The sequence below is a fragment of the Chaetodon auriga genome, chromosome 13, assembly GCF_051107435.1.
Source record: "Chaetodon auriga isolate fChaAug3 chromosome 13, fChaAug3.hap1, whole genome shotgun sequence".
Lineage (NCBI taxonomy): Eukaryota > Metazoa > Chordata > Actinopteri > Chaetodontiformes > Chaetodontidae > Chaetodon > Chaetodon auriga.
The window spans coordinates 16,641,599-16,656,031 of NC_135086.1; the positions used below are offsets into that span (position 1 = coordinate 16,641,599).

Sequence of the window (14,433 nt, forward strand, 5' to 3'; positions counted from 1 at the left end):
TGCGTCACAGTATTTCCTCACACCAGCATGTCTCAACAGAAACTATGGTTCACTGAATATTCAGAATGAATATTTCTTCACTTTAGTCATCCGGTTCTGGTCATCAACCTGATCTCTGACGTTGCAGCTCATCCACCTTTGACCCCCGGGGATGTCCCTCTGAAACTCTGTGCTGCTCTGAGCTGTGATTTGATGACATGCAGTCCACATCTCTGACCTCCCTTGATGCTGCTGTTAATCGAGGGTGGGTTATGCCAGTGAGAATTCATGTAAACCACAAAAGGCTAAATTTGCTGATTCATGGCACATGTGGTGGTGTGGTATGTTCAGGGGCTGCTGCTTGATCTTGGGATTTTTTTTTAGGTCTTTTGCCTTATTCACAGCAGACATTTTGTCATGTGACAGCAGGAAAAGCACAGGTGTAATCAATAACATTAATGATGGCCACAATGAGCCCAAGCACACTGGTTGAAAGGCATGGCTTCCTGGAACCCTTAAATAGGACAGAGCCATCATGAATGTAATGAGTTAATGGAGTTCAGACAGGGAAAGATGAGAAGAAGGAGAGGTTGACATACAACAAAGGTCCCCAGCAAAGTTAGAGCTGGTGACACTGTGGCTATGAAGTCATATGTCACACGACCACAGTGACACTGCTGGAGTTTGTGTCTGTCACTAGATTATTGCTGCATGGATGTTTTGATTTGGGTGACATTACAAACAAAAAACCAGGTGCTGCACAATTTTAATTAAAGCTTCATTTTGTAAAATTCTGTAAGGATCTAAGACTCAGTGATATTTGATAGTGTGGACAGGTAGATGCATTAAAAGGTTAAAATATTGTTGTTTTTTTTTTTGAAGCTATTTGTTCCTTTTTGCTACACATTGTGCAAAATCTCACCAGTTTTTAAAAGGGATGCCACACTGAGTTTTAAAGCCAAGCTTCAAAATTACAACATTAGCTTTAAACTGGGGTTAAAGTATTGGTACAACAAAAAGAATCTTGATTTAATCCAGACACAGTCCTCTTTGGCACAAACCGTAGTAGAGTGTTGAGGAGGACAGCTGATCCAATGATGAACTGGCCTGATAGTTATCAAAGGTCATGATGCATTTAAAGTCACTCCTTCATGTATGTGCTGTTCATGAAAGACTCACTGTGTGGGAGAGACTGATTATGTAAAACATGTTTGTGTAAAATGAGCAGTTGTTGTTATGGATGTGTGTGCATGTGTGCGTGTGTGTTACTGTGTGTAACATGACTTCAGCAGAGCAGCTGGGATTGTTGATTGTGAACAGGTGCCGCCGCAGAGATTTGTGAGTCTGTAGTTCCCTCGTTCCCTCTCTGTGTGCTTATGCACACGTGTCTGCACGTATGGCCCCCTGTGTGTGTCTTTGTGTGTGCATATGGCCGCATATGTAAGCATGTGTGCACGTTAACCCGAGTGAGGGACAATGCGCTGTTGTGTGGGTGCTGGTGGTGAGAAACCCAATAGCCAAGGACACAGTAGCTCAGCCGGCAGCTGCCAAATCGCTGCACCTCCTATTACACTCATCTCTGTTGACGCGTGGAAAACTCACAACTCTAACCATGGTGATTTTCATCTTTTAAATTCAGATGGAGGATTGCCTGATTTTAAGAAATCATTTCAGAAATCCCAGAATAAATGCAAGAGTTAGTTAAGATTGAACTGAGACTGTATTTATTTGTTCCTAAAAAGCTTGCTTAGTTTTTCCTCTGCAGATGTGTCGGCGAGGAGAACAATGTCTCATATGTTCTGCGAGGAAAAAACTGCTATTTGAAAACAAAATTATGATTTAATTAAAATAAACTCCTGCTCCATGGATTAGGAAGTTATATACCAAGTTTTCGCAATATACTAAGAATAACTAAAGCCTTTATGCTTGTTTTAGGGAGCTCTACTCTTTAACCTTTGCAGATGCACACTCATCATTAACATGACAACTTTTTGAATGGAGTTTTGTTTGTAATTCTGGTCAAATAAAGAGGCTATATGGGGTGATATTGTGATGTATCCACAAGATTTTACACGGTTCTGCTAAGTGTTGCATGCTTCAATATACAATATAGCACAGTTGTGTCTGTCATACTCATATGGGCCCACAGAAAATCGCTGTGTTACTTTTGTACGAGCTGAACTCGACTGCAAACAATCCCTGTCCACAAAATCCAAACTGGCCCTTTAAGTCTGAAATAAGTAGGTTTTTTTTGGCCACCTGGGGGAGCAGAAACAAGTTATCAACAATTACCACATATCAACACTTTCTAATATGATTAACAACCAGTTGCAGTGTTTGTGTCCACTTGATGTCCTTAGTCCAATGATTCACTCTCTTTTAGCTCTGATTTCAGTCTCTACCAACTCCTGAGGGAAATATCTGAATCTTTACCTTCTAGATGCTCCACTGTGCCCACCAGGCATTCACTAAACGTGTCTGTCTGCTGTTCGGTGCCAAACAGGTAATGAAAAGTGGTGCTTTCGATGCTTTTTTCACCAATAACAACAAGCAGTGAAAGTGAACCAGGACAGTAAAGTTATGGGACAGCTAAACAACAAGTTGAAACTCACTTTAAAGCTCCATAAAGCTGCAGCTGGGTGATTTTCTCTGCAGGTTCAACACTATGAGCAGACTTTCCACCTCTGGTTTGATGGTTGTATGATTGTGCCTTTACACCCAGACTGCTGTATCTTTGCTCTGTTTACAACAAAGACCACAATGGAAAAGAGTCTTGGACTTTATTTGTTATTCTAAACATTTTTTAAGTTATAATATCCTCTTTCTCAAATGATCAAATACAATAACATAAACCAGGAAGCATCAGTTTGAAGATTGTCCTAATGATCCTGTATGAGAAGACAAACAATACAAACTGGGCGGATCAAAGAATAGACTCGATCCAGATCCAGCTCATATCTTGGTCCCGGTGGTCTCTCCACCAGCAGCCCGCAGGCCCCCCACCCCCCGCCCCGCGCTCCCCGTCACTTGTCCAGGATCAGGCGTGAGTGCGCGCGCGCGCGCGTTGCAGATGAAACTTTCAGAAGCTGCAGAGAGTTTGGAGTCAAACTAATCTCATCCAGATTCAGCGGATTCCCACAGACCTCAGGACGGATCACAACTCACCGGGACCGAGCATGAAGATGTTGGCGCTGCCTGTCCTCATCACTTTACTGCACTGTGAGTTTTCCTTCTGGTTTTAGAAGCTCAGTGAAACAATTGACTGACATTATTAATGACGGGAAAAGACGCTGTGACAGACTGATCATAACAGACTATTGCAAGAAGTTTTCAGTTTTTCAGAGGAAGAACTGCATTTTAAGATTAATATGTGGAAAGATATTCTGTTGCCTCGGATGTTTGTGTTTCATGGCTGTATTTCACTTCAATTTTTGGTCTTTGATAGTAAACTGAATAGAAGGAAAACATGGCAAAGTTCCTATAGGTTTGCATAGAAGAAAGAAAAATAGAAACGTTATACCAAAAAGGAGGTAGTTAGGGACTGTACGAAAATTATTGGTGAGTGTGAGTGTGAGTGTGTGTGTGTGTGTGTGTGTGTGTGTGTTTTTCATTAGGATTCTACTCATGAAAAACAAAAAGAAAGAAAAAAAAAAGAAAACCTGCAAATACCCTCCTTCAGTATCTCAAAATAATAAAATAGTATTGGCACAACTCAGTTCACAATAATAAGAGACAAAGCAGAAAGGCTTTAAGGTAAAGTTTTAGGATTTATATTAACACAAGAAAAGTTTTCTGATCAGCAAAAAGAAAAAGGAGTAACTCCGTTTTCTGACCCCTGTCTCCCTAATAAGTCTTACACAGTCCCTCGGCAATGCAGGATGCAGATTTTGTAACAGTGTTACATTGATCATTAGTGTATCTGATTGAGTTCATGCATGTTACGTCCACATGTCAGGGGGAGGTGTGATGTGTTCAGGGACTGCGGCAGGGACTGAGATTGTGCAGGGAGTGGTTGTGGCAGGGCTTCATGTTTACACTGAACCCGCTCTGATGCTGTTTGAACCTGAGATCCACAGGCTGATGAGATGCATCACGTGGCCCCGCGGAGGAGTCTGAGATCCCACCCTTTCAGTTTGAAGATAGCCCCCAACTGACCCTGTTGCTAATTGGACTGAGATGAAAACGACCTCTTGCTATCTGGAAAAATGCATTTGAAGTTGCTGTGGGAATTTTAAAAGGCAAACAACTTGCTTTATGTCAATAATTCCAGCTTTGGCGCTTGTGTTTTGATCTCTCTTGTATTTACTCATGAGGACCGAATGTCCTCACAGAGATTTAAAGACTGAAGTCCTTATCCTCAGTTAGGACGAGGCTGGTGAGGATGTGATTGGAATATGTTGAGCTTGATTGGTTATACTGAACTTGATATTGATTTTAAGAACTTTCTAATTCCTTTAGTGTAACAATTCATTTGAAATTCAGTATCAAAAAACATATAATAACACTATTGTGGATGATATCAGAGGTCTATAACATCAAGACATGAATTGTTTATGATGTCTTTTAAAACACATGTGTGTTCAGTTTGTTTGGTAAAGATTAGTTCATGTCAAGGATTCAGGTCTAGTGTTAAAATCAGCTTTAGGTTTTACTGAGGTTATGGTGCAGAGGGTGAGGGTTAAGAGTCCGTCAGTGTAGATACTCAAGAGTGTATTACAGATATGTGCGTGTGTGTGTGTGTGTGTGTGTGTGTGTGCCAGCTGAGAAGGATAGGGTTACTGTCATGAGGAGCTGCTTTGTCTGCAGAAGTAAAGCATGCTCTCCAAGCATGTGTGTGCCCCACACACGCAGACACACGTACATGCAGGCACACACACACACACACGCACACACACACGCCACACACTCTCACCGAAAATCCCTCTTATTCAGCTTCTCCATAATAACAAACAAGATGTATTCACTGATATTTCTCAAATAAAGGCTCCTTAAAGCGATTCTCCACTGAGGATTCATTTGATCATCTCTACCACTCTATCACTTCCTCCCTGTCATCTTGAATAGTGGCTGTTAAAAGTGGTTTTGTCCTTCGCAGGAAACAGCAGCTGAGAGCAGCTTGAAAGTTAGTTGCAATGGATTTCTAGCAGATTTAAGTTTTCACAGCATAGAGAGCGTATTGCATCAATAGAAACTACACAAATCTGCAGCATAATCCACTTCTCCGCTGCCCATCTGTGAGCTATCAAGGACAGCTACTTTGTCACATTAACACCCTCCCTGAGGCTTCAAAGCTTTTTGGTAAAAGTACATCCAACCATATTTAGGTAAAGCTTTGATTTTTGTGAAAACTGACTACAGCCGCAGTGCTTTGTGAAGGAAAGTACAAACCTCTCACAGCCACCTTTAAACCCACCCTAATACTCTCTAATCACTTAATGTGCTTTTTCAAATTTGTGCATACAATGTGTTTGTATACTTTCATGCATTTTTGTGAAAGAATGTGGGGTCTGCTCTGTGTCTTTGTATGTGTGTGTGTGTGTGTGTGTGTGTGTGTGTGTGTGTATGTGTGTGCTTGCTGAAGGGACAGATCACTAAAAGAGGTTATCAGGTGGGGATGAAGCAGCGTGTCAGAGAGTCATCCATCACATGCATTCCTACACACCACCGCTCCTGGCACTACCAGGATGTGGCTACACACTCTATATCTGTGTGTGTGTGTGTGTGTGTGTGTGTGTGTGTGTGTGTGTGTGTGTGCGCAGCCACACAAAACGAAAGCAGAAATGCACATATTCTGTCGTGGGAAATTAAGGTTATAATGTGGACTATATGGTGAGGATGCATGCCTGTGTGCTTAGGCTGTACCTCATTCTCATGGTCTTTTGAACCTGCTTACCTGTCTGTAATTCTGGTGCTATATTAGCTATATATATCTATATCTAGCATGTGTTAAATACAGCGAGAAACTGTCTAATTTACACCAGTTGATTGATCCTCTCTCCCCTGCAGGTCCTGTCTGTCTGTCAGTGACAGTGAGCAGCAGTAAACCCAAAGTGGAGGTCCACGAGCACACAGGTGAGACTGTGCTGTGCTGCCTCTCTTGTGTTATTTGGCTTTAAAGTGGCCACAGCTTTAAGGAACACCGCTGTCTAATTTGATTGAAGTAATTCCTTAATTGAAGATTAAAGAGTAAAGAATTGCAACATGCCACCATTTATTTTCACATGAATCTTGCCATCCATTTCCAAATGATATGATACACAGCTGTGGGTAAATATGACTTAAAGAAAAGCGTGACAAGCATTAATATGAATTAAATTAATGTGCACATTTAGGAACAATTTGAGGGCAAGGATGAAACAGGGAGAGGGATATTACATCTGATATCTGCTTTTCTGATTTGTGTGCTCCTCATTGCAAAACAAATCAGTGAAACCAACAGACAAACCAATTTTACACAGATTTACATAATTGCAGCTTAAATTACCACCACCAGATTCAACATATATTTCACAAGATTGTTTTGGAAAATCAACTAAGATGAAGAGAAACCAGCAGATATCTCATTTCCTGTGTTCATTTCCCAGTGTTTCAGCATCAAATCAGCAAAAACAGTAGATCTGTCCTTTTGCTTCATGGGAAAAATGACCTGAAAACTCAAACAAGGCCAAAGGTTTATCTACTGTGAATCATTTTGCGGCTCTGTTTTCCAGATGCTGTGCTTGCCTGTGAGTTCAAGACCGAGAAAGATCAGAATCCTCGAATCGAGTGGAAGAAGAAAGGAAAGGCGGTGACATTTGTGTACTTCAATCACAAATTTACTGGTGAGTGGTGACATCATCACATCATCCCTCCATTACTTATCCTTTTTTTTTTAGAGCGGAGTTAAGCCTTGTCCATCTTTTATCATCTTTCCTACTGTTATAGGGTCTTATGCAGGACGGGCAAAGATAGAGGGAGCAACGCTGACGATACACTCCGTTACTCAGAAAGACTCGGGGGAATACCGCTGTGAGGTGACTGCCAGCGAGGACCACACCAACCTTGGAGAGGCTACTGTAACCCTCAACGTCCTCGGTATGATGAGAAATCTTTATGTGTTTTTGTGAAAATGTAAATATGCATGCGTAAGGGTGAATGACATGTGTTTGCAATGTGCAAATGAAAAGTAAACTTCTGTAATTTACTTGGTTTTGTCCAGGAAAACTAGTCAGACATTCAAGGAAAATCCTTGTTATTAATGGCACCGGTGGCCGTTAAATGAACTGCCGTCTGCATCCTGCTGCTTTGTACTTCTACATAATTTACTGTTGGCTAAAATCAACACCATTTGTCATAATACAGAATTTTAATTTTAAGTTACACATGCAGAGACTGAGGATTTATCACCCACTCCTACTTCAGCTTGGCAATTCAATTTAAGAATGAAAATTTGTCTTATAGTTTGCCACATCATAATAAACAATAAACAGTGTAGACTTCAGTAAAATTGTACTTTAAATATTAAGTTTGATAATAATAGCGTTATCACTTTCAGGGAGTACTTTCAATCTAATTCCATTTCAGTGTGATGATTATTGCTCAAGACAGAGTGAACTGATTATGTCTTTCAGCAGATCAATTCATTGATTAGTCAGTGCCTAGATGCAGCAGATTAGTTCATTAGACCCTTCTTCATCCACCAAGCATCAAAATGCATCGACAGAAGTAACAATGTGTGTTTTAAGGTCGCCTTGCCTTCCCAAAAATTATATTGTTGCATATTCATTTGCAGTTTTTGCTGTAACTCAAGCTGTTTCTCCTCTCTGCCTCCTCAGTGCCTCCTCATGTCCCATCCTGCGAGGTGCCGAGCTCTGTGTTCGTGGGCTCGGGCCTGGAGCTTCACTGTAAGGACAAACTCAGTGTGCCTCCTGCCACCTACCGCTGGTACAAAGACAACAAGGCTTTGACGGCCACAGCGGACACTCCATACAGCATCGACACAAACAAGGGCACGCTGGTGAGTGTGCGCTAAAAAATATGAACAATACCTGCACTGACACACAGCTGCCGTTCTCTCTAATTCAACTCTCTCCTCATCTATTGTCTGGAGCAGAAGTTGAAGAGTGTGTCCAAAACAGACGCAGGCATGTACCGCTGTGAGTCCTCCAACAGTGTGGGGGCGCCCAAGAGCTGCGTGGCCCAACAACTGAAAGTTATTGATTGTAAGTGGGTTTTGGTAAAAGTCCTCACTGGAGTTTACACATCATGCTCCGCTCACCTAAGACTGAGGAAACTCTCTCTTTCCCCTCCTTCTAGATCCTTGGAACATGACGATTTTGATTGCGGGAGCTGCAGGTTTTCTCGTGCTCATCTTCCTCTGCTGCATCTGTGTGTGTGTCTGCCGACGCCAAGGCTGCTGCAAGAGTGAGTAGTGTGATGCTGTTACAAGATGTGTGCTAACCTACAGACAGTCATGGAGGAAGTATTCAGATCTTTCACTTCAGTAAAAGTATAAAAAAAAATCATTGTAAGTGAAGGACTTACACTCAAAATCTCCATTCGCAACAAGCAGTACTGTCAGTTGTGCTGTGATCTCAGAATTAACAAAATAGTCACCTGCTCGGGTGTCACCATGCTTTGTGTTTACATCATGCAGCTCTGGAAGTTTTTAACACCGTCTGAGTTTTCCCGTGTGCAGAGAAAAGTCTCTGAATTCTGTTCATGATGCAGCCGGTTGTCTCAGTGCTCTTATCAGCCTTGCTTTCAGCGCACTGTAAAATTGACTGTATGCTCTCTGCTCAGCACCAAAGAGCAGGCAACCAGAAACTGGAGTAGCATTTCTAGCGGCTAAAGACAGACACTTCCCCCAGGAGAGCCAAAGGAATGTGAATATTGCACTGAATCTGTCAGGTGCAGAGAAACATGACTGTTGATGTATACATGAGTAAATGTACTCATTACTATCCAACCAAATACTGCCAGCACATAAAGAGACATAATGTCCAACTTCTTTGGCAGCCATGATAGTGATGTTGACAAATGTTGACTTTTTCTCTCTTTTTCTTCGAACAGAAGACAAGAAAATAAAGAGGTGAGGGTTTCACTTTTTTGACTCGTTTTGCTGTAGTTATGTGTTGTTGACCGCTTGAGCACAGACTGACCTGCCACCCTTCGTCTTTCAGCACCAAGTCCTTCAACCCTGCTCCTCCTCCTCCTCCCATCCACAATGTGAGTAATCAGAGGGCCTGTTGTCGTGCCAGGGCTCGTTTTCCTCGCTATCATGCATTTGGGTTGCCATTAAATTGTGTCAATAAGGTTCTGATAACGCTGCTCCACAGCTAATGAAAGGAATGATTCATTGTGTGCCTCTCTGTTCTCTACAGTTCAAGCACTACAAACAAACTCGCTCCTTCATGATCTGAGGAGGAAACGCTCTCTCACTTTGACTTCAAACCATCCAAAATCTGAAGTGAACACTTAACCGTGCAACACACTGGAGAGTTACCCGCCTGTCGCCTTGCTTTGGGCCGCTGCTCACCGCTTGCTGGGATGGACACATAGACAAACAGATCTTCGCATATGAAGCAAAAACAAGAGTTAAAAACAGGATTTTGCCCAAATCTTGTTGCTTCCTAAACACTGGCATCTATGCGTTGACAGTTTGGGGGATGTTTCCTACTTTCATGTTGACTATAAACTCACAGTAGTGTAGATTCAGGGTTTAACTCAGCTCTTTCAACTACTTTAACATGTTGTATTACTATATTTTTCTTCTGTGTGTCAAGAGATTTTGAAAATCTTGTTTTAAATCATATTTTTTCATCTCCTCTCAAAGGGGTTGAAGTTCAGCACTTCAGTTTATGCTTAAGCTGTTTTGTGCCACCTATAGGCCAGAAACTGTTACTCATCCACACTGATCATACTGTATAGATTGTATCCTTTGTTTTGTCCTTCATTTATATTTAGATGTTGTTTTATATGATGCTGTTTTTTCTCTGTAATTTTTCTATATTTTAAGAAACATGTATTGATCTCATAATTGTAAACTGTTCTGTTTAATCTGTGGCTGTATAAATTCGAAAGGTGTGAATTGAGCAACAAATGAACAGGTGTCTGCACACACTGAATGGTGCTCTGGAAGCTTTTAAAGTCTTTGATACTATTTTGATGAATCTGTCTCTCGATCAATAAAGAACGATGAAAAAATTAGCACATTGGAATTCAAGCTGCAGTTTACTGTCCTGTTGTTAAACAGCAGGACAGAGGGAACCTCAATGACATTAAAATCACAATATCATAGATATTTAAGCAACCACCCACAAGATACAGACTGCATATGCAGTAGCTTCTATGTCCAAGCCTCCTTAATATGGTACACTTTGATTTAATCCTGTATGCTATTATTTTTTAGGCACACTTACAGTATAGCTCTGGGGATGGTATCATCAGTCCAGGCTTATGACTAAATACCTGTACTTTGTACAATACACTAAACCTGGAGTGTGGAAATCATAAAAACAAACAAACAAACAAACAAATTATTTTTCTTCAGCAATAGAGAAAAAAAAAGTAGACAAGACCTTTTTTCTGAGCGGTCCCTGAATGCAACACACATGTGGCAGTTAATATCATGTCAGTGTTCCATTGCGCCTGTCAGCAAAGCATAGATAGTTGCGAAGTATCGTACTTTCCAAGAGAAATGGACAAATCACCGTTTCTTTGCTGAAGTGGACAAACCAGTGTGATTGACTTAGTTTGTGGGGACGAGCTCACAGTGATGAGGTTGAGTGAAAGGCTGATCTCCTGTGTGCAGCTACAAACATGCTAAACTGGCTGAGCTGTACAGACAGAATGATAAAACTAACACTCTTTGGTGGAGTCTGGGTGCCCAACAAGCAGCTTTCACAAGCCCACATTGTGACAGACATGGCGAGCTAAGAGCTAAGAAGCCAAAACCTCATTCAGAAGGAGTGTTTGTGAAGGTGAGCCTTGTTGCTGCTGTGGAGCTGCCAGGACCAGACAAAGCAAAAGTGTCTGTTTGTCTGGAATAATTCACAGAGATGAAGGAAAAACTGATGTGGAAACTCAGTGATAGCAAGTGTTTGTGTGATTTGGCCTTCATGGTGAACATTTCCAAGTACCTCTGAGAGCTGAACCTCAAGCTCCAGCAGGTTCTCAGCTTTCTGCTTTCAAGAGAGAAATCATTTGAAGACAAATTAAAGCTGTGGCAACTGCAACTGAAGACAGGTAACACTGTGCATTCTCCTACTCTGCAAGAACAAAAGCCTGCTGTGACATCTGAATGTGCTGCTGAGGGTGAAAAGTCCTTCAGGCATTTGAGAGTTTTCAGGACATGAAAAGTAAACACAAGAAAATGAACATATTTGCTGTATAATTTGGAAACAACTGATGTGACAGACAACCAACAACATGAGACTGAGCGTCAAAGCAGCGGCCTGCTGCTGTGAGCAGCTCTTTTCAAAGCTGACTCTTACAAAGACTCAGTTCTGCTCCAGACTGACTGAACAAAACCTGGAAAACCAGCTGCGAGCGGAATCATCATCATCACCACCATCTGACATGAGACGCCTCACCAGAGAGAAGCAGCTCCGGCCATCACAGAGGTTAGAGTGATAATAATTTAATATGGTCAGGGGTGCCAAGGCCATGGAGTACTGCTGTTGAAGGATGTTATGAAAATCTGAATGACTCTCGGTACTTAGGTGATGATGTCATAGATCAGCTCCCATCTATCTCATTCCTTTTGCCTTGGTATTTGTCCAAGCAAAAACAACAAACACAAACCCCTTAATTCTACAGTTTAAACAGTTTAAAGGCTATTTTATTTTTACTTCCTACAAAGCACTTATCAGCCACATTTCTCCTCTGACCACTAGATGGCACCACATCACTAACTGTATGTACTCACGCTACAGCAGACAACAGACCTACAGCTCCATGCTGCCAGCTTTTATCCATTATTTGTCTCTGAACAGAAGCACTATTGTTCTCCTCCATTTGTACTAGTTGTTCTCATGATTGTACTGCTCATGAATTAAAAGCCTTGAAAAGCTCTGATCTCGTGCAGCTTCGCTTACATGCGGAAAGAGGATTCGTTGTCTGTGCATGTACTCATGATTTAAGGATATGACACAGATTTATGTTATTAAGTGCACACTTTGAACATCTGACTTGTGCATAATCTCTAACTGCAACAATGCAGACAGTGTCAAGAACAAGTAGCAGAGATCTATTCTCGTACATGGTCATAACCTTCTCTAATGATACATTAAGTGGCTCATATTGATCTGCTAATATGTCTGCTTTGGTAGATCAAACCTTTCTGATCAACCGCTCTTGCTGCAGAGAAAGGACATCAGCCCAACTCTAAAATATGCAAACGCTGTTCCACAGTACAATCACTGGAGTGTGAAAGCTGTGCCCTCAGTGGGAACTGCATTGGTTTTTAGAATAATGAAATAATGAAATGAAAATGCAATTTGAATTAGTAGAAGGCTTTTTTTGGGAGTTATTCATTAGGACATGGTTCCAAAAACAAAACCCTTCATCCACTGCTCACTCGTTTATTTGCAGGGAGTTCTGTGTAAAGCCTAATATCATGTGTAGTTAGCAACATGAAAAAAACCACAATGACCAAACAAACCTATGGGGCACTAATCGGGTAAACTCTTTCATCCAGCATGCACTGTGCAAATACGTCTTTTCCATCCTTGAGCAATGCATGATGGTAGCTCTCATGTCCTGACCCTCAGCTGTACACTTCAGTATTTTTGTCTATTGTATAGGGTAAGAGCATTTTCACTGGACATTTGGACAACACTACACAATGGCAAACCCACCAGTGTCCCTCCACAGATTGTATAAAACGTTGTTGTTGTTCCATTATTCCCTCATCATACCGGGATGATGACGCTCATTCAGGCATTGGTCAGTTTTTTTCTTGTAAAATGATGTTTTCTTTGTTAATAGAGTTGTGGCGCATAAAATATTCTGAAATATTCTAAAATATTCTCAAAGTAAGTAAGAAAGAAAGAAAGTAAGAAAGTATGTAAAACGCTCCACAGAAAGTCCTGCATTCAAGATTCTACCTGACTCTAAGTGCATCCGCGTAATGAGCAAAATGTATTTATGAAGTATCAAAAGTAAAAGTACTCAACATGCAGAACTCTGTAGAAGTCTATTAAACTTAAAGCAGCACTTTAATGTCGCCGGTTGAGATTGAGCTCAAAATATCATGTAGACTGCTGCTCAAAGACCCTACACACCCATGGCCTACCCCCTCAGGTATTTTCTATTTTATGCCTGACTAGACCTCTTCTCCGGCACTGAGTGGACGTGCACAGACTCGGCTTGACTGACATCTCTCGCACTCCACTGTTAGTTTGCTGCCGGACAAGTTATAACTCATTACATTCCTATTAGTACATGGAGATCTGGTGGCCTCAGCGTAACTGAAAACACCTGCGTGGGCGTGCAGGGCCCTTAGCCTATAAGGATGCAGTCACATTTTATAAGTTGATCATATCTTTCATAGCTAAAATCAAACTATGAATGAAGTGAAGTAAAAAGCACAATATTAACCTCTGATATATGGTGGAGTAGAACTGTAGTAGCTTATATTGTAAAAATACTTGAGTCAGTGTATTGAAAGTGTATTGCCCTCCTGTCTGATGTGTTGTAGGGCTGACCCTGGGTCACATGAAACTAAACTGACAGTAAGAAGTGAGTAATTTTGGAAACAGTTTCCCATCAGTGGAAATGAAACATCACGCAAAACTAGCCAACAGGAGTTCCTGACTGTAATTTGCCATGGTTATATGAGTACACAGACACACTGTAGAGGCCTATAGAACAGATGCCATCTGTGACTGAAAGCACCCAAAGCCACACACACACACACACACACACACACATACACACACACACACACACACACACACACACATACACACACACACACACACACACACACACACACACACACACACACACACTGTAACATCCAGATCTGGTGGCTGGTTAATGGCACTGCTCGTCTGCCAGCCACAGTCATTTATTGTGGTTCTCTTTGAACATCTTAACAGGCCGTCTTCATGGATGCTCGCCCTGGATTACAGCTCAAGGGGACTGTTACATCACATTTTGTAAATGTGTGTGTGTATATGTCAGATAGCGGCAGAGGAGAGAGAGTGTGAAAATAAGTGAGGGAGAGAGAGAGGACGGTTGAGTGTGAGTGGGCGGTGGCTGTCAAATGAAATCTTTGTCAGTACCACTGTTTTCTTAGATGTTAAATTAAGCCTCAACCCTGGTTTCCTCCAACTCAGCTCCTGCCTCTGCTGCTTGATACCAAATTGGCTGCACCGGAGCCTTACCCACAATGCACTCTGTGAGTTGAGCTCCCCTGAAAACCTCTCGGAGCACTACTCATCTATGAACAGGTGGCACAATGCTCAC

At 41.6% G+C, this 14,433-nt stretch overlaps 1 protein-coding gene across 1 annotated transcript; it reads left to right on the plus strand.

Moving 5' to 3' along the window:
• Positions 1-3,111: 3,111 nt before the first annotated feature.
• On the plus strand, positions 3,112-9,864 carry jam2b (junctional adhesion molecule 2b). Its single transcript, XM_076747380.1, has 10 exons — positions 3,112-3,198; positions 5,986-6,051; positions 6,690-6,800; positions 6,904-7,053; positions 7,794-7,975; positions 8,072-8,180; positions 8,275-8,382; positions 9,031-9,049; positions 9,141-9,186; positions 9,342-9,864. The coding sequence occupies exons 1-10, from the start codon at positions 3,156-3,158 to the stop codon at positions 9,378-9,380; spliced, it is 873 nt and encodes a 290-aa protein (XP_076603495.1). The 5' UTR covers positions 3,112-3,155; the 3' UTR covers positions 9,381-9,864.
• The last annotated feature ends 4,569 nt before the right edge of the window (positions 9,865-14,433 follow it).